Here is a 27,954-nt window from a genome sequence, read left to right as displayed (position 1 = left end):
TGGAGCTAGAGGACATGTTCAGGCTAATGTACAGAATGGAGATTGACCTTGTCTCTGGAGGGAACTAAAAACTGAGGCCTTGTCTATTTAAAATGCTTTCCTGAGCCTGACTAGAGTTTAGTCAAGCAGTCTCTAGGTAGGCAAAATCAGGTAAAGTCAGTTTGGTCCTTACACAACAACAGCAGCTTTTATAACTCAAAATTGTACCTGTTTTCAATCAACAGGAAAGGAAACAAGGAGAGGGGAAATGAAAGAAAGTTGAGTCAAATTGGGGCTTGATATATGAACTATACTATGTGGATGACAAATGGTTAATGGCATTTTTTTTTCCCCCTTTAGATACATCCAGAAAGTTCCCAGAAGAAATTTCCTGCCGGAAAAACTGAAAAGGCAGTACTTATAACACTGGACTTCGTGGATAATTTGATAAAATGGCAGAAAATATTGAAAATAATAGTAAAAATATAGATGTGAGGCCCAAAACTAGTCGGAGTCGAAGTGCTGACAGGAAAGATGGTTATGTATGGAGCGGAAAGAAGTTATCTTGGTCAAAAAAGAGTGAGAGTTGTTCGGATGTTGAAACAGTAGATGCTATAGAGAAAACGGAAATTCCTTTAAGGAGTCAAGAAAGGAAGCACAGCTGTTCATCGATCGAGTTGGACTTAGATCATTCCTGTGGGCATAGATTTTTAGGCCGATCTCTTAAACAGAAACTACAAGATGCTGTGGGTCAGTGTTTTCCAATTAAGAATTGTAGTAGTCGACACTCTTCAGGACTTTCATCTAAAAGAAAAATTCATATCAGTGAACTCATGTTAGATAAGTGTCCTTTCCCACCTCGATCAGATTTAGCTTTTAGATGGCATTTTATTAAACGACACACTGCTCCTATAAGTCCCAAATCAGAAGACTGGGTAAGCACAGACTTGTCTCACAGTGAGTTGAGGGATGGGCAGCAAAGAAGAAACATGGAAGATGTAGACTCTTTCTCTCTTACCAGTGTTCAGCCCTGCGTCATAACTACCAACAATGCTTCGTGTAGAGGTGGTCCTATGGCTGGCTCTATGATAAACCTGGTTTCAAATAACAGTATAGAAGATAGTGACATGGATTCAGGTGATGAAATGATAACACTTTGCACAAGTTCCAGAAAAAGAAACAAACCCAAATGGGAACTTGATGATGAAATCCTGCAGTTGGAAACGCCGCCGAAGTATCACACCCAGATTGATTATGTGCACTGTCTTGTGCCAGACCTCCTTCAAATCAATAACAATCCGTGTTACTGGGGAGTCATGGATAAATATGCAGCCGAAGCTCTACTAGAAGGAAAACCAGAGGGAACCTTTTTACTTCGAGACTCAGCACAGGAAGACTACTTATTCTCTGTTAGTTTTAGACGCTATAGTCGTTCTCTTCATGCTAGAATTGAACAGTGGAATCACAACTTTAGCTTTGATGCACATGATCCTTGTGTCTTCCATTCTCCTGACATTACTGGTCTCCTAGAACATTATAAGGACCCAAGTGCCTGTATGTTCTTCGAACCACTTTTATCCACTCCTTTAATTCGGACTTTCCCCTTTTCCTTGCAGCATATATGCAGAACAGTTATTTGTAACTGTACAACTTATGATGGCATTGATGCCCTTCCAATTCCTTCTTCTATGAAATTATACCTGAAGGAATATCACTATAAATCAAAAGTTAGAGTAATGAGGATTGATGCACCAGAACAACAATGCTAGGGGAATGGGTAAGAACATCTGAATGATTATGTATACGTTTTTATTGAATATATTATGGTTCTTATGCTGCCATTTTGATTTTTTTTTCCCTACAAAGGCAGTTGGAGTCCAAAATAAACCTGCCCAAAGTCTCATTTCCAGATCAGCTCTTGTTTCTTAAGATACACTAATTGTTTAAGGCTATACACTAGGGTTAATGGAACTTTTTGACCAAGTGTTTGGTTGTTTTGTGTGGTTTTTTAACCACACATTGTATACTTAACTTTCATTTCTTCATTGTAATTTTTACATGAAATTTACTAGGCATTGCAAACATAGTTGAATATTTTGATTCTCATACTTTTCTTTAAAAATAATACTGAGTCCTTGTTACATGTAAAACTTTTCATTTGTACCATTGGTATTCCTATACAGTTTCCACATCCCATATTCATGAATTATTTTAAATTCTTCAGTAAAGCTAAGTATTATACAATTCACAATTCGTATAAAATATAATTGACTTTTAGAATTTTCTTATACAGTTGTTAACAGGCAGCAAGATGATTTAAAAGTCATAATGGCATATTTTTCATATTAAATATTAATGCTAAAGCAGGATTACTAAATTTGTTTAATATGGTCAGTGAGAGTTGAATGAAAACATGACATTTTGGAGTTAAATTTATGCTTCTACAATGTAGCAGGGTTAATAAGTCTCACATCTTGGAAGACTTGAGACAACTTCAAAACGTAAATATTGTTCCTTTCTCACTAGAGACTTAAAAATAATAACACTATCAGTAACCAGAAATTAAGACCTAAGGAAACTGGAGTTTTCTGTATTTGCTTATGAACTATTGCTTTTACTTAGTCCTTTTATAGAAATCTGAACCTCTGCTTGGAGGAGATTCCAGTTTAAAACAGCCATAAGTTTTCACTGGTAACCAAAGAGTACCTGTGTATTTTTTCATTATTTAAATTGAACACAGATTCAAAAATTAAACGTGAACTCAGTATTCAGGAAGTTTTAAAAAAAAAAAATTTTTTCCCTTCAAGTTTCAAATAATGATTTTTGTCTTCAGAAATGGCCTCAAAAACAGGAAAGCCTTTTGACAACTACATGGTTTATGCCATACCAAATAGTATTGAGCAAAAAGGTGGTATTTTTAATTTACATTTATTAGCCCAATATAACTAATGAAGATAAATAGAATCATGATATCTTATCTCTTTCTTGTTGTTAATTCTTTTTGAGTTGGGCATCCATTGTTACCTTCCTTTACAGAGTCATTCTTCCCTCATTAATATAAACTCATTGCCCCTTAAATTTCCTAATCTTTCAGAAGTCACTTTTTAAAGAACCAGTGCATAATAAACCTTTCTTAGTCATACTCCTAGACAGTTGCCCAACTTTTCTTCTGGTGATCTGTTAGCACAAATTGGCATTTTTAACATAGTAATTGAGTCCTGATGCCAGATAAGCAATGAACTGCTAAACTGCAAGGTGAGTGGTTAAAACCCACCAGCCTCTGGAAACTATACAGGGCAGATTCATTATGAATTGGAGCTGACTCCATGGCACTTAACAAGTGATTTCTTGATGATATTTAGCTATATCAGAAAGCTGCTTTTACTTGGACTGAAGAAATTTGGTTTAGAAATTTCCAAATCAGAGTGATGTTTCTTCAGTATCATTGCTGTATATTTAAGTAGCATTTCATTATTTTGCAGTTCTGTTGTTGTTAACATAAAGTTGGCATTTTTCAGTAACAGTTTTAAAATACAAGCAATTATTATAGTATTAAACCAGGAATATCTATTAATATCTTCTGGCATTTTTTTTTTTTTTTTTCTCAGTGATCTCAAGATTGTCTTGATATCAATGAGGGGTAACTATTCTTAGCAGTGATTAGGCCCAGAATAACACCAATGACAAACTAAATAACATCTCTTCTAAAGATGGTATTTATCTTTTACAAAGGTAGAAAAGTCTTATACTACCTCATCTTTATTGTGGCACTTTGTAGATCACTGAGAAGCGTATCTTATTAACCAATATAACACTTCCTAAATACCCACTTTAAGTGAAAGGAAATTTAAATTAATAGTATGGTAAGACTATCCATGATTATAGTTTTTTATCAGAATTTGATAATAAATAAGACTTTCTGTTTCTGTGAAACAATTGTTATTTTAGATACTTTTCATTTAAAAATAACTTTTTATTAGTACCGAAAAACCTAAGGAAAGACTAGCTAATAAATATTCTGTTAAAGGATAGTTTTATAAAGAAAAATGAAATACGTTGTCTTTTATAATGGTTAAAAATTAGTGTTTATATGAAAGTCAAGATCTAAGTAGCTTTTCATATAATTCGAACTGGTTGCTGTGATATATTTTCTCTGGTTTCTTTTTTTTCAACTTCAAGATATTAACAGCAGTTAACATTTTCAAAATACTGCCATATATGTAGCTTTGAAGTAGATCTAATAAATGAAAGCAGGGAAGAGATTCATATACTCTGAAATGGCTTTGTGGTTTTCCTTTGTTACAATGAAAAGAAATGTGGAAAGTAGAAATATAAAGACTTAAGAAAGGAATTATTTACCATGAAGGGACAAGAAGAGAGTAATTAATTCATTTTGAATACATTACAGGACGCATTTAGAAAGGCTAACTATTCTATGACTAAAGTGGGCCTTGTGAATATTTGTAAATGTAAATTTTAGTGTTGAGAGCGCGCATTCAGCATGGTGCAGATGTGCAGGGCTTCTTGGCAAGAGAGGGTAAAGCTAAAAGAAACAAGATAAAATATTTAAAAACTAAGAATTAAGGCATTACCTCTGGGAAAAGCCTTGACAGAGAAAGGGAACTGTTTCATCGCTAATAGCTAGTCTGGACCAGATACTTAGCTGTGCTTAGGGAATAATCCTTTGCCAATCAGGAAATAAACTTGACTTTTCTATTTCTCTCTGAAGCTTTTTAGGACATTCCCCCACCTACCCACCCCTTTTTCAAGCTATAACATCTTGATTCATACTATAATTTCTTAAATATGCTGAATAGATTTCTTTTTTTTTTTTAGGTTTCTTAAATATTATTATACAAAGAATTATATGATCTTTCTATAGCCTGCCATTCACTTAAATAATTCATAGAGGGAATGCTTTAATTTAAAGGAAGACCTAATAGGAAGAAGATTGGAGGAAGCTTTTAGTCTGCCTATGGCTAGATTTATTGATTTCATTCTTAAACCTATGTTCTTTCCTGAATTTCAGCTAATGGGTAACTGTGGGCAAAGAGTGGCTTTCAGTTAAAGGTTTGACTTATTATAAATAATATAAAGTATGTCTTAGTAATTAGAAATCCTTTAAAAAGTAGAACAAATGTGGCAATAGGACTCATATCATTACACAAATTCATTTTTATAAGAAAAACATAAACCATTATCATTTATTCATGAGCCAAAGCTATTAAGTTGGCAAATCAAGTTATCAGCTTCCTGTCTCTCTGCAGTTCATTTTATAGATCCACATAATAGAGAACTTCCTTCCTATGAAACAAAAACCTTGAAATCTAACTCCCTGATAAAGATAAATGTACTTTTCATGAGAAATATATTTTTTGTCACTTTTACCTATAATCATACTCCAGTAAACAACTTATATATTGATTTTGGTAGAGCAAGTTTCATAGGAAAGTAGATTTAATTGTAAGATTTGTTCTGGAGAAAACACAAGAAACCCAAAAATTATCATTCAGAATGTCCTGTGAAATAATATTAAGTAATTAAATACCAAAATGAAGGTTTTAAGTCAAGTTAATATTTCTACTTTGAGGAAAAATTTGTAACGTTTATTACAAGAGTTTTACAGACAATTTGATTTCTAAAGAAACAGAAAGCACAAATGGTTTTTTGTTGTTTTATAATGCCCTACTAGAAAGACTGACTGTTCTAAGAGTCTTGTCTACTAATAAATTAAGGTACTGCTAACAAAATGGTAGTAACTTAAGTAGATACATAGACTAACTGACATAACCCAATGGGAAAGGTTTTAGGACACATTAATCCCAATAAAGCCAAAGTCAAGTCTACCTTTGATTTATTTTCTAATTTTGAATAGATCTACTGACTCCAGGGAGAAAGATGAGGCTTTCTGCTCCCTTGGAAGATTTAAAGCCTCGGAAACCCGATTCAGGGTCACTAAAAGTTGGAACTGACTCTACAGCACTTAACAAGACTCAAATCTTTTTTACCTTCATTTCCTAACTCATCAAATGTAGGTTATAATTGTCACTTGACTTCCTGAAGTTTTATTCTTTGGTTAGGAGGTGGCCCTTGGAGCATACTTGAAAATAATTACAGGACAGCTGTTAAGACTAATGTGATGATGATAGGTTTTTGAAGTATCCCCCTTAGTGGATCCTGCAGAATCACATTAACTTCGTTTAGTCCGTAATTGTCTTTCTTGGCTTGATTTGACAATAAGAGTTAGCAGTACAAATTTGAGTTTATGGTTCAGGTTTTATAGTTAGATGAACAATTGCAGCTTCCTCTTATCCTTTATAAGGTCTATGTAAAATTGATGTTTGCCTAACTTATTTTAAAGAGCTGATTACATTTGTGGGAAATGACAGATAATCACTTTTGCCATGGGTATAATCATATCTAAGCTTTCAGACTTGAGAGCCATGGCATACAGCTCAAGGCAGATTACTCAAATGATGCTGACTTTGCTAGGATTCGATAAAAGTTATAAGCTAAGTATGAATGTATAGAGTTTAAATAGCAACTTTACAAAGCTATTAGAACTCTTGTCAATAAGGTTTGTTTGACTTATTATCCACTTCTTACCCCCTAAAAGTATTGTATTTCCACTTTTATCTCTAGTTCGGAAGTTGAACATTTCTTTGGAGTTCAATAAAATGGTTTGAATACATTTTTTTCCTAATTAAACCTTCATATATAAAATCCAAAGCCTTTGCTTTTTTAATTTTATATATATATAGTGTGTATATATATAGATAGATCTTTGTATATACTTACAACATGCATCTAGTTTTTAATTTGGGGTGGGGAGAAAAATCCCCACTTGCAGACACCTGGTGTGGCACTGTTGGACCATCACTGAACTACCAACCACAAGGTCACTTTAACAGGTTTTCTAATTTATAATACACAAATGCTTTTAATTACTAGTGTGGCAGTTTGGGTCTTCCAAGATGTGATTGGGTGTGCAAAATAAGGCAGGAAGGTGTTCAGACCACCTTGCATGTCTAACACGTAGAAAAGATGTGGGCTTCAGGCTGTATTACTGTTCTGAAAAGGCCAGATGGGGAGTTGGTTCCCAAACAAAAGTTGGTTATAGAGTAGGTACTTTGACTTTCAAACTCACACCATGCTCAGTTACTAACAGGCGAAATAGGTCTGTCTGATGCACCGCATCAGGTGAATAAGTACATATGTTTTTACAAAATCAAATATATTTTAAAAAAATAATCAATGCCAAAAATATAGTAATGGAACAAAATATCAAAAACTCATCCGTTTTGACTTTAACCCCAGACGTCTCAGTAAATCTGGGCTCTCTAGCGTTTTCAGTTGTGATTTTTAAGAAGGAGATAGGCACCTCTGGGTAGGTTACCTTTACATTATGTGCCATCGAGCAGAGGGTTTCCGAGGAGCAGCTGGTGAGCTCGAACCGCCCATCTTGCAGTTTAAACAGCTTTGCAGTCTGGCGTATTAAACCACAACAGCCATACCAAGACTCCAACCTTTCCTTTGTTAAGTGCCATCGCAACCCTGTCTAGGGTTTCCCAGGAGCAGCTGGTGCTTGAACCACTGTTTTGGCAAATCAAACGATTTTGCAGTCGCGCATTAGCCCACAGCGCCACACCAGGACACCAACCTTTAAATTAGCAGTGGAGTATTAGCTTTTGGCAACACCCAGGGTCTTACGTAGTGGTTACAAATCAGGCTGCTAACCTCAGGGACAGCAGTTCGAAACTACCAGCTGTTCCGCAGGAGCACGATAAGGCTTTCTGCTCCTGTAAAGATTTCCAGCCTCGGAAACCCTAAATGGGGGCACTGAGTCGGAACCGACTGGCAGCACATAAATGTAACCATTGGAACAACGCAGGAGAGAAATTTGTAAGCGGTTTTATACATTCATAAATGGTTGTCATTTCAGATTTTTCTTGACCAATGCCTTGTCTCTCCAGTTACATTGCTGAAGAAACATTAAACTTCATCAGGCCCAAAAGAATGATTAACACATGGCTCCAGTCATAAGGAACCTGCAGGCTAATAATTATGTCACAGTTACATGGCAAAAAAATACTAGGTTTTCAGTATGTCTCCTTAGCAGTGGGGTGGTGGTGGTTTACTGCCATCGAGTTGACACAGTCATCCTATCCTGTACAGGGTTTTTGAGGAGCCGCTGGTGGGTTTGAACCATGACTTTGTGGTTCACAGCCGAATACTTTAACTATGTTGTTAAGTGTCGTCGAGTCGGTTGCGACCCTGAACAGGGTTTCTGAGGCTGTAAATCTTTAAGGGAGTAGAAAGCCTCATCTTTCTCCCGCGGAGCAGCTGGTAGTTTCGAACTGCTGACCTTGAGGTCCGCAGCCCAATTCGTAACCACTACTTTACCAGAGCTCCCTGTTGTTACTTGGAGTCAGTTCCGTCTTGCTCCTGGCGGAACCACTCGTAGTTTCGAACTGATGACCTTTAGCAGCCCGACTAGTAACCACTACGCTACCGGAGGTCACACACAAACACACACAGTCCTGGTGTGGCGCTGTGGATTAATGCACTACACTGCAAAGTCTTTAGAACTGCAAGGTCGGCATTTCACGCTCACCAGCTGCTCGTCGGAAACTCTATACAGGGTCGCTATGGGTCGGAGCCGACTCCGAAGGCGCTTCACAACAAACAACCTGCTTCGAGGCCTAGCTGTAAAAACCGCTGAGCGTAAGGAATCCAGAATCTGCACTCAAGCACGTTAGTGACTTTCCCCGGCTTCCCTGCAGCAAACTCCGAGCTCAGGACACAAGCGTCGTTGTCCCGTACTTCCCCTGCCCACACCATCTCACACACACACACACAGTCCCTGGGGAACTTTCCGTCAGCCCTGGTGGTGCAGTGCATTAAGTGTTGCGCAAGGTCAAACCCACCAGTTGCTCTATGGGAGAAAGACGAGGCAATCCGCCTCTGTGAAGAGTTACAACGGCCGGAACCCTAAGAAGCAGTTCTACTCTGCCCAGTCGGGTCACTGAGTTGGAATCCCCCGTACTGTATTGGGTTTGGTGGGTTCCTTCAGAATGCCCCGAGCGGTCGCTAGGGGGTGCCGCGGAGCCCCCGGGCCCGCCCCGAGGGGAGGCGGAGCCTGGGCACGGATGGCGCGCGAGGCGTGAGGCGCTTCCTGTTCCGGCGCCAGGAGGAGCCGCGCGCTGTGAGTGCTGGTGCTGTCGCTACTGCCGTCGTCAGTCAAACTGCGCTCTCTTCTTCGGCGCTTTCTGTCGGATCCATCGTTGCTTCTAGACCTTGCTGCGGGCTCGGATCTTGCCGGGTGAGGCTACTTTAGCGTTTAATGTGAGGCGTAGAGGGTGGCGGGGGATCTCGGGTTAATAGGCTGGCGCAGCGCGGTAACGGAGGTGCCTTGAGTCACCCCCAATACTTGGGCCGTGGTTTCGCTTCTAAGGTTCCCTCTGTGGGCAGGCCTCTCCACATTGCCCTCCAGGGAGAAGGCGTCTGTGGCTGGTGACGTCATGCCCAGCGGGTATCTTAGCTCCTGACGTCAGGTCTGGTTGGAGGACTTCGGCGGGCAGGGGGCGGGGGGTTGGGGGCGTGCCTGGCCCTTCCCCCACTCCGGCTCCCACCCCCCACACGGCGGGCACGACCCGCTCCTTGGCCGGTTGGCTCCGGCTGATCCCGGATTCCCTTTGTTCGTCTGGTCCCTAAGGGCGGCTGGCTTGGCGCCCCTTGGCCATGACCTTCCCAACTCATTAATTTCTAATAAAACGGGAAACGCCTGCACTAGTAGTAGAGGAAACCCCGTCGTTTCTTTAAGATTCCGCTTTTGTGATCACATTGTGGTTATTACGAATTAGCGGAGTTGCTAATAAATGACGTTAGATGAAGCTCCATGTCATACAAGAAGAGGCAGCTAGGTTCTGCGAGACTCTAGGCTTTAGGTGCGCATCTCAGCCGAAGCTGTTTGCTTCTTTACGGTGGAAACCAAGAGTAGTGCTTTTAATAAGATAAATGATTCTAATGTAGCATCAAACTACTCTCACTTGATTGAAAATTTTTATAGCATTACTATTAGCGAAATACATACTTGTACACTTGATGGTGATAAAACCCCGTTTTGAAAATGAACCCTTTTACAGGCAAGGGTAGCAGGAGTAATTTTTTCTGTACCAAGAAGAATAGACATTTTTCTTGCTATTGGTGTCTCTGAACCCCTTTTCAAAACTAGTTTGCCTCAGAAACGTCTAAATTGAGTTGCTTATGTTGAAGTATACTTTTTCTTTCTCTTCAACAAGCAGTAATAACTTGTCATCGATTCTTTTAACCAAAACGCATGGAGCCAATGTGTTATGGAATTCAGAAATCTCTAGATTTTAGAAAAAACAATATGGTGCAACAACCTGGCACTCGAACGGTGATATTTTGTATCGATAAGTATGAATGTTGGCACTAAAGTGGGTTTCCGACTCATAGTGACCCTGTACAGGTTTCCAGGGAGCAACTGGTGAGTTTGAACAGCCAATCTTGTGGTTGGTAGACCAGTGCTGATCCGACAGTGCCACACCAGGCATCTGCAAGTGGGGTTTGATAGAAAAAATAAATCACTTGGAACAGCACTATAAGATAAACACTGGACTGCTAACCACAAGGTTAGCTGTTCAAACCCACCGGCATCTTCTCCAAAACCCTATACAGGTGGCTAGGAGTTGGAACCATCTTGACAGCACTTAACGACAATAGCATTGGGTCAGATTTTGTTATAAGTTTTGTGCCAAACTTGGGGAAAGTTTCTTTAGTTTTCAGAAGGTTTATCATTGAGTGGTGCAGATGAGTCAATTACAGCTCATAGTGACCCTATGGGACACAGAAGTGCTGCTTTGGGTTTCTGAGACTATAAAACCCTGCTAAATCTTGCCCACTGGAGCAGCTGGTTGATGCTTACTGCTCACCAAGGAGCCACCATCTTTGCCACTAGGGGTCCTGTGGTGTGTCAGGCAGTGACTAAGAAATTTGCTTGTTTACTTAATATATGAGTCTCACAGTAAATGGGGAGGTAGTTGCTAGTCATAGTTTCTTGCCTCTGTGTGAAGGGTTGCCTTTTTATCACAGTCATAGAAGGGCGCGTCAAAAAGTTCATAGAAAAATTCCCATTGTCTTTTCATTTCATTTTTCCAAAAACTGTTTGAAGCTCTTTGTTCTTTCATCTTTCACCCTTAACCAAATGTTCATATACAAGGCAAAAAAAGAGAATCTAGTATTTGTGCTTCTAGCCACTGTTGATTTACAAAGTCTCATTTAGTCCCTTAAAAGGTTATTGATCTGTCCTTAGTATTTGAAGAAACTCTGAGGTTAATTCAGGTAAGTTGTCTTTAAATGACTGAAGAGGATTCAAACGCTGGTCTAACATCTCTTTGCTAAGACTATATTCCAACCATTCTAAACTGCTTACACTTCACAGGCTCTCTCTTGTCTCCTTCCCAGCTTTTATACCTACCAACTTCGCTCCTTTCGCTGGGTTCCACAACTCCCTGCCCCCCAGCTCTTTTCTCTAGACTGCAAAGGCATCACTTCCAGGGAATCCTCCCCTGATGGCTCTTCTTTCATTTCTTTTAGGTCCTCTTTGAGGTACTCCCATAACACTCTGCTTACCCCTGATAATAGTCGCAGTTCAGTGGTAATTTTCCACTAGATTGAACTCGGTAAAGATTTATTGTTCCATAAATCTTTAATAAATAAAGATTTATTAGTGTACCCCAGAGCCCAACACAGTAACTGGCACATTTTCACTAGTCTCTAAATTGTGTACTGTCTGTCAATTCAGGATCATAGTCTTATAAGACAGAATAGCATTTCCAAGGCTTGTTGTTAAATGCCGTTGAGTCGGTTCCGACCCATAGTGAACCTGTATTGGGTTTCTGAGGAGCAGTTCGTGAACTTACGTTTCAAATGACTTTGCAGTCCAGCGCATTAGCCCACAAACTCCCAAAAAGATGAATTGACAAGTGAATGGTGCAGGACTGGGCAGTTTTGTTGTGCTTCAGCTAGCTGTGAGTCGGGAACCAATTGGACAGCCCCTGACAATAACAACAATCTTTACTGTAGCAGATTGCCTCAACTTACTCCTGCAGAGTGGCTTGTGGGTTCGAACTGCCAACTTTTGGGTTAGCAGCCAAGTGCTCTGCCCCACCAGGGCTCCTTAGTGTTTAAATGTTGTTAAAGTGCCATAGAGTATCCAAGCGTATAAAATAGACTGACATAAGAGTGTTGAAAAATTAAAATTTTTAAATTAAACATTTTGAAGTGAATTAAAACATTCAAGAACTTTAATAAAACCCCAATTTTTTGAGTTGCCCAAATTTTTTTGATTGAACATATCCAATAAATGACCTAGTACTGAAAAAAAAAAATAAACCCTAATTCAAAGTTTATATTTTTAATATATTGCCATCACCACCTTAAAGTAGTAAACAAAATAGTGTAAAAATTCGGATTTCCTTTAGTTTCTTTTAGTATCAATGCGTATAGCTCTTTGGAGATGATAAAATATGTTGCTTTTAATTGCCTATTTAGAATCAGGGTTTGTTGTAACTTTTAGAGGAGAAAATGATCTTTATTTATGTGGCTTGCCTTTGTCAAAAATAGTCAAACGATTGGTGTCTAGATTTCAGTCATGTAGTGCACTTTCTTTTTATCACTCCATCACAGTTTGATGACCTTCTAAAACATTCCTCAGCAATGCTGTTGTTTTTGAGAGCTTTTGAGTATGTTCTGACTCATAGCAACCCTATGTAGGGTTTCAGAGGAGTGACTGGTGTTGAACTACCAACCTTGCAGTTTGCAATCCAGTGCTTATCCTATAGCGCCATTAGTAATTTGTGGAGTTAAACCTCTTGGTGATCAAATTATGTTTGGATTCTGGAAGCCACAGTAGTTCGTTCTTATCATTAGGTGCCATCGAGTTGGTACCAACTCATAGCGACCTTATGCACAGCAGAACGAAACACTGCCCTCTCCTGGGCCAACCTCACTATCATTGCCACGCTTGAGCCTATTGATGCGACTTTGCAAATCCATCTCGCTAGGGGTCTACCTCTTTTTCTCTGACCCTCCACCCTACCAAACATGATACCCTTCTCAATTCAGCTTTCTTAGTTTTTTTTAGAAAATCTAGATGGTTTTACATTTTTAAAACTTTTTTCTCAGAACACTTATTATCCTACTGCATTTTTTGTTGTCATTTTTATGATTAGTGTATCGCCAAAGAGCAAACTGGAATGCTTCCACCTGGACATGAACATTGTTTATTCTAGGCATGAAGAGCAGCTCACTTTACAGCAGTGCCATAGAACAGGATGTGACCCATTTCAGTCCCTCTGGCCAAGCCTTCAGTACTTCAGTCATAAAGTTCTGGATGACCTCCATCATCCAGAATTTGATTTTGCGCTTTAAGAAAATTTTAAGCCAGAGTTGTGAGTCAGTTTAACTTTTATTAACTCATAAAATAATTTATATCTTATATAATTGTATGACTGGTGAGCTGTATATTATGTATGTGTATGTATATGTTCAAAAACAAGAGAAAAGAATAATTTATAAAAACCTGAACAGCAAAACCAAGTGAATTTAATTAATTGCTTTGATAGGAATTCTGTTCCAGAATTAACATTAACTTTGATACAGGACCAGTGTCTCTTTCAGAAAGGTTCACTTTGTTTGGAAAGCATCTTATTTAGGCCTGTGTATAGTATAACTTGTCACATATTGCTAATACCATTAGACTCCAGTGTCTATATAGTTATGTGTTTTGTTACAATAAGCATTTTAAAAAAATTTTTAGTGTTAATCTTGAGTATTGTGTTATGTCGTGTTTTAGTATAAAACAGTAAATCTTAACATGAGTGAATTAATGAATAATTGTGTTTGCTATTCATTGAAGTTTGTTTGTTTGTTTGTCTAGTATTCTGAATAGAAAGCAAGGATACAAAGGCTAACTACTGCACTTTAGGAGTCCTGGTGCAGTGGTGTAGGATAGTTAACACTGTACTAACCACAAGGTTGGTGGTTGAAGCCCACCAGCTGTTCTCGGAAACTCCACAGCACTTAACAACTGCAGTTTGGCCTTCATGTTCTTTTTCTCCATCATTCCTTCATAATAATTATGCTGAAAAATACTAGGAGTAAAAGCTGGCTGAATGTTGAACAGTCTTTTCATATGATTAACTGTTGATAAGTCAAAGGAGAAAAACTGAGATCAGCTCATTAGATGTTGAAAGGTCTTCTGAAGAAAATCAGTTTCTGATGTTTTTTTATTGGGGCAAAGGGTAGGAGAACAGTTAAGGTCAGGACTATGGCTAGGTCTATAGAAATCCTGGTGTGGCGCTGTGGGTTAATGCACCAGACTGCAAAGCCGTTTCAACTGCAAGGTCAGGGGTTCAAGTTTACCAGCCGTTTCTCGGAAACCTTGTACAGGGTTGCTCTGGGTCAGAACTGATTCGATGGCACTTCACAACAACAACATAGGCATAGGCTATGCTTAGGACTTCTTTTGGTGTTAAGGGTATAGTTACAGGTGGAGGTTGGGTTAGGGCTAAGAGTAAGACTTGATGTAGTTTTAGGGTTACAATTAGGTTAATAATTTTTTTGTTGAAATCTACTTGATTTCCTCTTCGTTTGGAAGTTCTGTAACTACATTAGTCCATCTTTTTACTTTATAGGATTTGTTGCACGCTGGTATCTCCTGTATTCCTAGTTTCAGTTTTACAGGTTTGCTTTACTTTGACTACTTCCATATCCCATGTGGCACTGTGGGTTAATGTGTTGGACAGCAAGGTCAGTTTGAACCAGGCAACAGCTCAAGTTCATCAACCGCTCCTCAGAAACCTTATGTAGGGTTGCTATGAGTCGGAATTGACTCAATGACACTTAACAACAGCAACATATCTGGGTTGAGTTCTGGGTACTATTGTCATATATGTTAATCTCAGGTTGTTAGTTTTCTGTCAAACAAATTCCATTTAGTATTTTTTGTAAGTTAGGTCTGGTTTTTACAAAATTTTTAAATTTCTGCTTATCTGGGAATGTCTTCATGTGACTATCATATTTGATAATGGTTTTTGTTTTTCCTGGTTATTCCTGTTGTTGTTAGTGCTGTTAGGTCATCAGTTCTGACTGTATAGGGTTTCCAAGGAGTGGCTGGTGAGCTTGAACTGCTGACCTTGCAATTCAAATCCATCCTGTAGTCTAGCGCATTAACCCTCAGCCCCACACCGGGACTGTTGTTATGTGCTGTGGAGTAGGTTCCGACTCATAGTGACCCTATACAGGGTTTCCGAGGCTGTAAATCTCTACGGGAGCAGAAAGCCTCATCTTTCTTCTGCGGAGTAGCTAGTAGTTTTGGACTGCTGACCTTGAGGTTTGCAGCCCAATTCGTAACCACTACGCTACCAGAGCTCCTTCCACACCAGGACTAGCAGATGAATAATTGAGGCATTTGTCTTCAGGATCACTAAGTTACTCTTCCATTGATTCAATTCTACTACTTTGCCCTTTCAGTAATATATTATCTATTTCTGAAGCCATGTGTTAATCTGGCTATCTAATTACTGGTTTTGCATGTAATCAACTTTTCATTTAGCTTGTCATTGTCAGTTTGTATTTTCCTGAATTCTGCTAAAGTTTTGTCTGTTTTCCTTGATTTCATTTGTAGTTTTCTTGATCATTCTTTCTATTGAAAGTAACTAAATATCCTTCTTTTAAATTCTTTATTAAGTAGTCCTAATACCATTTCTGATACTATATTTCTGACTGTATTTCCATCACTTGTTTGAGGCACACTGTCTTGGTTTCCATATAAGCTGAAATTATTTTCTCCGAGACATTGCACTATGGTACCATTGTATTTATGATTTAATTGATGATTGTTGGTATGTTCTCAAGCATTCATCAACCATCTCCTGGTGGATGTGATAGAGATTGAAAGTGCAAATGCAGTTCTCTGTTCACTGTTTGTATGGTTCAAGGTCCTGGTGTGGTGCCGTGGGTTAATGCGCCAGACTGCAAAGCTGTTTGAACTGCAAGGTCAGTGGTTCAAGCTCATCAGCTGCTCCTTGGAAACCCTATACAGGGTCACTATGAGTCGGAACTGACTCAACAGCACCTAACAACAGCAACAAGGCAGAGTAGGTGGTATGCTTGGCACCCTACCCCAAGCAGAGCTGAGTTTGTCCAGGAAGACATGCCCGAGACTGCTGGGGTAGTGAGGGCATGGGGAACAAGGGAGAACTGCACTCCCTAGCCACCAACCTCCAGCTATGTCCTTTGCCGGCACAAATCACTGCTCCAATAGCCAGCCAACCACCCACCCGTTTTCTTCTCTTTTGCTGTTGCTGTTCAGCTTCCTCTTTCATTTGTTATCAGTCCTCCTCACTGCCCTGTCCTCTGATGCTTGAGGGCTCCAGGGTTACCATCTAAATCTGTTTCATTTGGTCTTCCATGTCCTTGTTGCAGAGGGTCTGCTCAGTGCATCTGCCTACTACACCATCTTGCTCTGGAAGTCCTGTCTGTTGGTTTGTTTTGTTTTGTTAACTAGAAAATAGGAACGAGTACCACTACACGACTCAGGCTCATAAATATAGTCATGTAGGCAAAATAGAAACTTTCTTAGTGTGATTTGTATTTCTAACTAACTAAATCAGAGAACCCTGCTCAAGTGTTAGCAGCACTCCTGGAGAGTTGGGACCAAGACCAGTGTTCATTATCACTAGTTAACATGTTGTGGTGTTACGTTCTAGCCAACACAAAAGGAAATAAAAGCATAACTATTGGAAAGGGAAGATGAAATGATATTTTGTCAATGTCATATTTATTTACCTATAAAACAATTATCTGAAACAGTCGATTACAAAATGGAAGAAAAGAGCTTACTTAAAACTACAAGAAAAATTTAAGTCAGAAATCTCTCTCACAAAAAATACATAGGACCATCAAGAGAACAAAATTCTGAGTGATATAAATGACTAGAAAGATGTGCCTGTTTTTGAGTGAACTGATATATAAATATCTCAAATGCCCTCTAAATTCATAAGTAAATTCTATGTAGCTCCAATTAGAACACATTTTAATTTTTTATAAAACCATCTGGGAATAAAATGAGACTATTCAGGAAAGTCTGAGGGGGGAAAGCATAATCATAGGGTGATTAGCATTACAATTTGTTAAAATATTACGCTATTGTAATTAGAATAGAATAGTAGCATACAGTTAAGTAGAAGAGAACAAAGTCCACAATACTTGTGGGAACTGATGGAGACTGTGTAGCCCAGTTAAGAGCCTGGGCCCTGGAGTTATACTGTCTTCTCTACTGCCTCTCACTAACTCTGTGACCATAATTTGCCAAATTGCCTTTTCTCCTGCTGTAAGCTGGGAGTAATCATAAAATTTGCACTATATGACTTTTGTTGTAATGTGCTGTCAAGTTGATTCCCTATGTACAACAGAAAGGAGCCCTGGTAGCTAGTGGGTTACAACCTGGGTGCTAAAGGCAAGGTCAATATTTCAAAACTACCAGTTGCTCCAAGGGAGAAAGATGATGCTTTCTGCTCCCATAAAGATTTACAGCCTCAGAAACACTGTATGGGGTTGCTGTAAGTTGAAACTGACTTAGTTCCAACAGCCACCACCACCAGGCACAACAGAATGAAGTAAGTACTGCCTGATCTTCTGTCATCCCCACAATTGTTATGTTTGGGGCCATTGTTGCTGCCACTGTGCCAATCTCCATTTGGGGGGATTTTATCTCTGTTTCACTGACTCTTCGGTTTACCAAGTGTTAATGTCGTCCTCCAGATACTGGTTCCTGCTGACATGTAAAAAGTATAAGAGACAAAGTCTCAGCGTCCTCACTTCTAAGCTTTACGGAATGTTACTTAATGCACCTAAGGTACTTGATATGGTGCCTGTTCCATGATAATTGTTAGATAAACTTACTAGTTGTTAATTGCAGCAGTAGCATGTGTTAAAGGTGACTTTTCAAATCCATTGAGAAAAGAAATTCAATAATTGTTTAAGGTGTCACACTGTGGATTAATATGCTAGAGTCCGTTTGAACCTCAAGGTCAGCGGTTCAAGCTTACCAGGTGTTCCTTGGAAACCCTATGCAGTATTGCTGGTGTACCGACTCTATAGCACTTAACAAGGGAAGAATTAAAAGATTTAAGATAAACATATTTAAATCATAAAAACACTATAAGAAAGCATTTTGTTGTTGCTGTTAAGCTCTGTTGAGTCAGTTCTGACTCATAGCAGCTGTGTACAGGGTTTCCAAGAAGCTGCTGGTGGGTTTGAACCATCGACCTTGTGGTTATCAATCCAGTGCTTATCCTACAAACCCTGTAAGAAAACATAGGGTTTATTTTTGTTTTTTTAATCTTTTAGTTGTTGTTGTTAGGTGCCATCGAGTCAGTACTGACTCATAGTGACCCTATGCACAGCAGAATGAAACAATGCCCAATCCTGGGCCAACTTCTCACTACTGTTGTCACGCTTGAATCTATCAATGCTGCCACTTGGCCAATACATTCCTCTGACTCTCTACCTTACCAAACATGAAATCCTTCTCCAGCGACTGGACCCTCCTGACAATATGCCCAAAGTATGAGAGACGAAGTTTGGCCATCCTGTGGCCTCCGAGGAGCACTCTGGCTGCACTTCTTCCAAAACGGATCTATTGGTTCTTTTGGCAGCCCATGACACTTTAAATATTCTCCTCCAACACCATAACTCAAAAGTATCAATTCTTCTATGGTTTTCCTTATTCACTGTCCAGCTTTCACATGCATATGAGGTTATTGAAAACACCATGGCTTGGGTCAGGCGCATCTTAGTCCTCCTCAAGCTGACATCTTTCCTCTTCATCACTTTAAAAAGGTCTTGTGCACATTTGCCTATTGCAATACATCGTTTAATTTCTTGACTGCTGCTTCCGTGAGTCTTGATAGTTGATCCAAGAATGAATCCTTGACAACTTCCATCTTTTCTCTGTTGGTAAGAATGTTGTTTATTGGTCCAGTGGTGAGGATTTTTGTTTTCTTTACATTGAGATGTAATCCATACCAAAGGCTTTGATCTTCATCAGTTAATGATTTAAGTCCTCTTCACTTTCAGCAAGCAAGGTTGTATCATTTGCATATCGCAGGTTGTTAATGAGTCTTCCTCCAATCCTGATAGCACGTTTTTCATCATATAACCCAGCTTCTCAGATTATTTGCTCATCATACTGCATCTCTGCCAAGAAATTTGAAAGACAACTATCTGGCCGACTGATTGGAAGAGATCCGTATTTGTGCCCATTCCAAAGAGAGGTGGACCCAACAGAATGTGGAAATCATCGGACAATCTCTTTGATATCCCATACGAGTAAAGTTTTGCTGAAGGTAATACAGAAATGGTTACAATCATACATTGACAAGAGAACTTCCAGAGGTTCAAGCCAGATTCAGAAGAGGCCACAGAACGAGGAACATCATTGCTGATGTCCGATGGACCTTGGCTGAAAGCAGAGAATATCAGAAAGATGTTTACCTGTGCTTTATTGACTACGCAAAGGCTTTCGATTGTGTGGATCATGACAAGCTATGGACAACATTGGAAATATGAGTATTCCAGAACACTTCATTGTGCTCATGAGGAATCTGTACATGGACCAAGAGGCAGTTGTTAGAACAGAACATGGGAATGCTGAATGGTTTAAAATTAAGAAAGGTGTGCGACAAGATTGTGTTCATTCACCATACTTATTCAGTCTTTGAGTAGGAAAATCAAAACCAAACCCACTGCCATCCATTCCTACCTCATGGCAACTAGTAGAACTGCCCCCGTGGGGTTCCCCAGCTGTAATCTTCATGAAGAAAGCAGCCGGTGGGTTCAAACCACCAGCCTTTCGGGTAGCATTAACCACTGTGCCACCAGGGCTTCTTTTGAGTGGGAAGGGCTTTATATAAATATGTCACAAAATCCAGAAGCCACGTGTTGGGAAAACGATTAATTTGACTACATGATATTAAACGTGTGTTGTTGTTAAGTGCTGTTGAGTTGGTTCTCGCTCAGCGACTCAAATAGGGTTTATGAGGAGTGGCTAGAACTACCAATCCTGCAGTTAGTTACCATTTAAAAGATGGTAGCAAGAACTTTGCAGAGAACTCTGTTTCATATAAGACAGGCCTAATTTCCTTACTATCTTACAAAATTGTGAGAAAAACAGATGTACTGCTACTAAGTAGTGAAACAGATCCAAACCCACTGTCATCAAGTTGAGCCTAACTCATCGCGACCCTGTAGGACACAGTAGAATTGCTCCATAGAGTTTCCAAGACAGTAAAGCTTTTTGGGCACAGACAGCCTCATTTTTTTTCCCAAAGTACTGCTGGGAATGTGAACCACCAACACCAACCTTGTGGTTAGCATTTCAGTGATTTGATTATCCTACAGTTGTGTGTCATTGAGTTGGTTATGACTCATAGCAACCTTGTTTAAGGTTTTTAATTGCGACTGGTGGATTTGAACTGCCAACGTTGTGGTTAGCAGTCCAGGCTTATCCTACAGTGCCTCACCTGGGTTCAGTAAATAGTAAAATAGTTCAAAGGTAAAGTATTATACATACAAAGAGGCTTCAAAACGTTCATGGAAAAATAGAAGTAAAAGACTTTTGGAAGACTCCTAAGACTCCTCGTTCTGTCTTATTCCACTTAATATGAAGTCACAGAACAAAGAAAACTAAGAAAGTGATTGCTGGGCCTTATGAGAGGAGCATGAGTAAATGCCTGAGGGATGGAAATGTTTGATTTTATTTATTTATTTATTTATTTATTTTTAGTAATTATAGGCATATATAGTTGTTAAAGTTTGTTAGCCTAAAGATGTATGCATTTTACTAAATGTTAATTATTGTTGTTAGATACCATTGAGTCAGTTCGGACTCATATTGACTAGGGTTTCTTAGGAGTGACTGGTTAGTTTGAACCGCCAATCTTGTGGTTCAAACAGACCTTATAGTTGAGTGCTTATCCTACAGTGCCACATCAGAACTACTTTTAAAAAAAAAAAATTAGTAAAAGTGATCAAAGGACATGAGCAAATTCACAGAAAAGAAAGTACAGATTGATTATGTTGTTTTAGTAGTTTCCATAGAGTCAGTTCTGACTGAGGCAACCCCATGTGAGGGTTTCAGGTGCTGTGTTTTCAGAAGTAGGTTGCCGTGCCTTTCGTCCATGGCACCTCTGGATGGACTTGAACCTCCTATCTAAATGGTTAGCACCTGAGCACGCTAACTAATTGCACCACCCAGGGACTACAAAATAGCAAGATGGCAGTAATCTACCATATTAGGAAAGCTTTGTACATTTAATAAATTCACTAAGGTCTAGTGGTGAGAGAGGAGTCCTGGTGTGGTGCTGTAGGATAAGCACTGGACTGCTAATCTCAAGGTCAGTGGTTCATACCCCACCAACTGCTCCTCAGAAACCCTATGCAGAGTCACTATGAGTTGGAATTCACTCCATGGCACTCAACAACAAATAAAAGTAGTCAGGCCTTAGAGGTACCATAATGATGGATGCACAACCTTGGAACAGCAGGGCTCTGGGATACAGGGATTGAGACATGGTTGGAATGGGGAAAGGGGGTGGAAATAATGTTAAGATGCTTGGCCGTCTTTTGAATCTTGGTTTCCCTGGCATACCATTTTAAAATAGACGCTTAAGGGGACGAGAAAAGAATAGCCAGAAATATCACCATAGAAAGCTTGTAAGTCTGTCTTCTGCCTATAACTGATTGGAATATCTAAATTGGGCTACAACCTGTCCAGTGAATGAGGCTTCCTGTGGAGCCTCTGCATTACATAAGACCATAGGTGAAATCCTGAAAAGCATCCAGAATCTTCTGAGGTGGGAAATTTCCACTTGAAAGGACAAGCAGACCAGTTTGGAGTGGGTAGAAGAACAAAAGATACTTCTTGAAAGAAAGACCAACAGGAAAAATACAAAACAATAACAGCAGTTCAACTGATTAGTACAAGAATAATCAAGCTACTTGCCCAGGAGACATCAAGGCAAATGGTTGGGTCCCCTCAGGGCAAACCCCCTTCCAAGACTAAGACTCAATGGGAATACACAAGCAGACATGTGCTCTGATTGGTGACCACGTTCGCCACAGGTAAGGGGAAGTGAGGGAAAAACAGCAATGAAGCTGCGAGCTAAGCCCTACAACATTCAGTAGACTCCTGTGAACCCAGTGGAGACCTGGTTGACCAGCAGTGTAGCAAGACCTGGAGACTCTTGGGCCCAGAGTCAGTGACATAGCCACAGAGGACTAGAGCGGGAAGTGAAGTGTCCAGCTGATAAAAATAGAGGGCATATGCACAAGAACACCCACAATTGCAGATAATACCCACTTGACCTGGCTTCAATGACTGGATGATCAGAGCTCAACTAGAAGAAGAAAGAAGAGGGGGATAAAGAGTAATCTGATAAAATTTGATGAACTTGACCTACACCTATGGATGCAGTAGCTCAAAAGAGAGAATAAGTCTTTATAAAGTGAGGATCATTCCCACCCCATCAATACAAGGTAGACAGAGATGGGCAACTTGGACATTGGCTATCCTAACAAAGGGGGGGGGGGGGACTACAAAGGCAAGAAGATAAGCTTTCAAGAGAGAACCTAGATCCAGAGGGCACAGAGGAAGGTAGAATCACCATGGAGTGTAGTATCCATTCTGTCTGGGCAGGGCTTATGAAAGGAAATGTGGATAGGTCTCTTGTGGTAAAATAATGAATAATTGTTATCAGGACTGACTGTGAGGGTTGGAAATGTAAAGACAGACATTTTGTAGCAAAAGGAGGGAGTGATTGACTTTGCAGTCCAGGAGCAGAGGTCCCTGGGACCATCAAGGGCGAAGAGTGCAGGACCCTACCCAGAGAAACAGTGACACCAGAGATGGAGGCAGAGACGATGACATGGAGTAATGGAGGGGCTGGAGGGAGAGGGTCTGTGTGCTGATGACCGAGGGCAGGCTTACAGGGTATATACCCTTTAGTTGGCTGGTGATGCGTGGAGGGGATTGTAACCATGGCAATGAAATGATGATGTACAATAGGATAAATGTAAACTAATATTCTCCCATGTAAACTATCACATAATTCACAATAAAATAATTTTTTAAGAAAAGTAGTCTGCCCTCCAAAAAGCTTGTGTACCTTTTTCTCTAACTCTTCTCTCACCACTGTTGTTATTAAGTGACCATGTAGTAGGTTTCCGGGAGCAACCTTAACAATTGGTTAGCACTCTAGTCCTTAACTCTAGCAGTTGGCACTGTAAATGCTTCAACAAGCCAGAATGCAAGCAATATAAACTGCCCCCCCAAAGGAGGTTATTAATCCAATTGTGAATCATTTTTGTGTAATGTAAAGTTCATAGAGTGATTCGAACTATCATGGGAAATTTTTCTATGTAAAGAACTATATCCAGTAAATGAATAAATTCCATTTAAGTAAAAATAAGTATGCATACAAAGTTCCTTAAAGAATATGTAAGAAATATTAAAACATTGGTTTTGAAATACTCTCTTTTTCTTTTCATTTTTTAGGAAAATGTCTGATGAATTTTCGGTAAGTTGATATGCTTACACTTAATCAATTTTATGGCTTTTAAGAAAAATGACGGTCTTATTTGGCCGATATAAGCCATATAATTTAAAAGAAGTTCTTTTATGGTTCTTGAGGTCTGGGTGTATGTGATTTGTTTCATTTGGTTTTTGCATGTGATTTTGATAGATGGTTTATTTAGATAATGTGTTTCAAGATGCGTGCTGTGGTACTTCTTTATAAATTCTTAAATTAAAAAAATTTTGATCAAAGTGATTATTTCTGTTCATTAAACAGTTTCATTTTTTTGATGCTGCTATATGGGTTTATAATCATGTTTGGCATGATTTCTCCCTAGATAAGATAGATATTTATATTTTGTATTCCAGTTGGCAGATGCCCTACCTGAACACTCTCCTGCCAAAACCTCTGCTGTTAGCAATACAAAACCTGGTCAACCTCCCCAAGGCTGGCCAGGTTCCAACCCCTGGAATAACCCGAGTGCTCCACCTTCTGTGCCATCTGGACTCCCACCAAGTGCAACACCTTCCTCTGTGCCTTTTGGACCTGCACCAACAGGAATGTATCCCTCTGTGCCTCCCACTGGACCACCTCCTGGACCCCCAGGACCCTACCCTCCTTCTGGACCCTCATGCCCCCCACCTGGTGGTCCGTATCCAGCCCCAACTGTGCCAGGCCCTGGCCCCACAGGGCCATATCCTACACCAAATATGCCCTTTCCAGAGCTTCCTAGACCATATGGTGCACCCACGGATCCAGCCACAGCTGGTCCTTTAGGTCCATGGGGATCAATGTCTTCTGGACCATGGGCACCAGGAATGGGGGGGCAGTATCCTACCCCCAGTATGCCATATCCCTCTCCAGGGCCATATTCTGCTCCTCCTCCTACCCAGGCTCCAGGGGCTGCACCACCTGGTCCATGGGGCACTGTGCCACCAGGCGCCTGGGGACCACCAGCACCATACCCTGCCCCTGCAGGATCATATCCCACTCCAGGACTCTATCCCTCTCCCAGTAATCCTTTTCAAGTGCCTTCAGGACCTTCTGGTGCTCCACCAATGCCTGGTGGCCCCCACGTGAGTATTGCATTCTTCAAGAGTACAACTAAAAGATTGTTTCTCCCTGATTTTTGATGGGTGATTATAAAACTTTTGGCCTTTCTGAAAGAGGATGTGTGTGTGTGTAAGTGTAAATTTCAGAAATCCAGGTGAAGTGTTTTAAAAGAAAGAAAGCACATGCATTCCTGGTAATGAAAATATATTAATTGCCCTAGCTATTTTATAATATAGTAAGCAATGTCCTCAGTAGCATCATTAAGGTAAATTCTGAGATATGCATATTTAAGCATGTCTAAATATTTCTTTATAGCATCACACCAAAGCACAATTCACTAAAGCAATCAGCCTGTCTGACGGCTTGATGCAGAGATACTAGTTTTAGAGAATCCAGAGTAATGAAATTACAGTACTGCCCACCTTTCAGTCAAATGTCAGTAGTATTTCTCAGTAAAGGTTTTGTTAGATCTTTAGCAACATTGAGCTAAAGATTATACCATTGTTCTGCTAGTGAAATGTAATGTTGGATGCTTTCTTGTCAGCAAAACTGGAGTAGGATTGGCGTTTAAGTTGAGGAAGTTGTTTAAGGTGCATGACCAGATAACAGGCATTCCCTAGTGAGGTGAGCCAAGCAAGTATCCAAAAGCAGTGTCGAGGTTCTGCTTCAGGGAAATAATTCCTTTATATTCAGTAACTAATCAGATGCTTAACTAGATTAATCAAATATCCACCTCAACTAAAGGGACAATCTCAGTATCAAGTGTGCCATAGTTCGTCCCTCTTTATTATTGCAAATTCTTGCTGTTAGATTCTCTTTTTGAAAAAGGTTTTTAGTCAACTCTAGGGTCATGCTTGGGTGTTGGTTGTAGCCTTAGTGGGCTTGAGTCCTTGAAGAGTAATTGCTGACCTTCCTCACTAGCTGTGGGCCTTGTCACAGCTAGCCTAGCCACCCCGTTAGTAACATGCAGCAGATTGCCCTGCTCAACTGCTAGATAAGCTGGGCCCCACAAATTGGATTGTAGTCCAACAATATTTAGGAAACCTTTATTAAAGGATTGTGTAGAATTTCCATAGACTGCTGACAGGTTTGTCCAAGGTACAGTTTCGGTGCTGTCTGACTTACTGTAGTCCTGTGAAATAAGTCGAGTTCGTTTGGAAAGGTGGGTATGAGACATTGTCTCTTGAAGAGGAACCAGAATTTCTACCCAACTGTCAACCTTGATAAATTGTGGACCTACAAGGGTAAATGCTGCCACAAATAGGACTGGGGCTGCTCTCATCGTTCATGTGGTGCAATCAGGCGACTAGAATGCTCTGGGGAGGTAAAAGTTCCCCAAGTCATCACGAAGGCTAAATTCTTCAGCACACGAGCTGAGGAGATGATTAACGGTGTTGGGGACCTGTGTCCTGGTGTCTTGAAGCTACATGGAGGTTAATTAAATGTTAAATACGTAAAAAAAAAAAAAAAAGTTTAGTTGGTTGATTGATTACAGAGTGCGTGCCAAGGTAACTAAATGAGATGATTTGCTGTTTGGAATATAAGCAGTAGATTTATTTCAAGCCACATAAACTCCATTTACAAAATGTAGAAGTTCACTTTCTTTTTTTCTTTTGCAGTCTTACCATTAAGTTAACAGTGGATGAAGAGATGGCGCTTTGCTGTTTTGAAGTATATACATATGCACATGAATGCATATATTAAAATGGATGGTTTCACTATTCTTAGAGGGCATTCAAGAAAGAACAACTCTTGAACCTCCCAGAGAAGATAATCTGCCTCTCATACTTGGATGTACAGTTGGAACAATCATAAAAATATAAATCATTCAAATGTGATTTTATTTGGTTTTCATGGAAAGTTAAAGTGATTAAGTATATTGAATAGCTCTTTGATAGAAATTGTTTAAAACATAAAGCTTCATCCTTAAAAATCTAAGGTGACGTGAGTTATTGTTAGAATCTTCAACTTTGTTGGCACATTATTTTAAGTATTTTCTATAATCACTTTTTCCCTAAATAAACACACTTTGAAAAACAATCACATTGCCATAATTTAGACAAATTATGCCTCTAAACTTTTTGAGCTGCTCTTTCTATACAACAAATAAGCCTAGTTCTCTTGAAGTTACATTTTTGATATACATTTAAAACTGTCAGTAATTATTGCCAGATGTTTGAATTCATTAGCTAGCCAGTGTCCAATTTTATCCTTGAGCTTTGGTTAGTAAAAAAAAAAACCTTTTGCGTGCCACCAAATTAATTTCCACCCATTTTTTAGTCAAATGGGTCAAACAATTCTGCCATTTAAACCAATTTAGGGTGTTTTTTGTTTGTTTGTTTTTTTTTAATCTAGGCCAAAGTGTGTAAATTATGGTTTAGAGACTAGGTCTTTGTTTATTGCTTTGAGATGAGTTAAATGCAGGAAATCATTCTCTCCTTTGTTTTGAACCTCAAACCAGAGAGGAACCCCTGGGAGTATCTTCATAGCAACAGGTAAACTGCATTCCCACCAAACCTGAGGCAGCTCTTCTGCCCAGACCATTCCTGTAGTTTCCCTTTCCCTCCGTTCTTTAGAAGGAACACATCTTGTATTCTTCCCTGATAGGAAACACTGGCAAACTCTAGAGGTTTATCATAAACATGGATAGTAGTTATATTTAGAGAACCATAAGTCACACCATTTGTACAAGTGGAAATCAAAATAGGTATTTGTCTTTCCAAGTGTGGTTATGATTTGTCATTGTCTCTGGAATCGTTTTCTGGACCTGTTTGTAAAGTTTTTACGGCTAACGGTTGAGTTCTGTATTTGCTGACAGGTAATTGAGTGTCACCCTTGAAAACATTATCTTCTCGTGAAAATAATAATAAATTGTAGATCTCGCCAGTTGAATTTAAAGCCAGTATGATTCTGTTGCTTAAATATTAAATAATGTTAATAACCACCAAAATAACTCGAGTAGCTTTTGGGCACCTTACCTTTAAATCAGATTTTTAGATTTGGAATAAATGAGTTTGGCATTAGAACTGACCTTGTTATTTGTTAAAAGACATTCTAAAAAACTGTGTCCATTTGGTTTCTAAAGTGTATTGGGAATATATTGGACAAGTATTGAATTCCACAAGATTGGGAGTTCCAACCCACCAGCTGCTCCTTAGAACCGCTATATAAGGCTGTTATAAGTCGGAACTCACTAGACAACACTTAACAACATTGAAATAATTTATGCTAGTGCACTGTTTTGTGTCAGGATAAAATA

At 39.5% G+C, this 27,954-nt stretch overlaps 2 protein-coding genes across 2 annotated transcripts in view; both read left to right on the top strand.

Annotated features, from left to right (window-relative positions):
* Positions 1-1,955, top strand: part of SOCS4 (suppressor of cytokine signaling 4) — a 14,157-nt gene extending 12,202 nt beyond the window's left edge. The window contains exon 2 of the mRNA XM_006864620.1: positions 340-1,955. Within this exon, the coding sequence (XP_006864682.1) occupies positions 432-1,748 (1,317 nt within the window). The 5' untranslated portion in view covers positions 340-431 and the 3' untranslated portion in view covers positions 1,749-1,955. The remainder of the gene's footprint in view (positions 1-339) is intronic.
* Positions 1,956-9,149: 7,194 nt separating this feature from the next.
* MAPK1IP1L (mitogen-activated protein kinase 1 interacting protein 1-like) lies at positions 9,150-26,326 on the top strand. Its single transcript, XM_006864619.1, has 4 exons — positions 9,150-9,301; positions 23,624-23,645; positions 24,011-24,718; positions 26,315-26,326. Exons 2-4 carry the CDS (start codon positions 23,628-23,630, stop codon positions 26,324-26,326), a joined length of 738 nt encoding a protein of 245 aa, XP_006864681.1. The 5' UTR covers positions 9,150-9,301; positions 23,624-23,627.
* The last annotated feature ends 1,628 nt before the right edge of the window (positions 26,327-27,954 follow it).

Source organism: Chrysochloris asiatica, unplaced genomic scaffold (assembly GCF_000296735.1).
Source record: "Chrysochloris asiatica unplaced genomic scaffold, ChrAsi1.0 scaffold00067, whole genome shotgun sequence".
Taxonomy (NCBI): domain Eukaryota; kingdom Metazoa; phylum Chordata; class Mammalia; order Afrosoricida; family Chrysochloridae; genus Chrysochloris; species Chrysochloris asiatica.
Note: the sequence above shows the minus strand (reverse complement) of the source record. Positions and strands in the feature narration are given on the sequence as shown.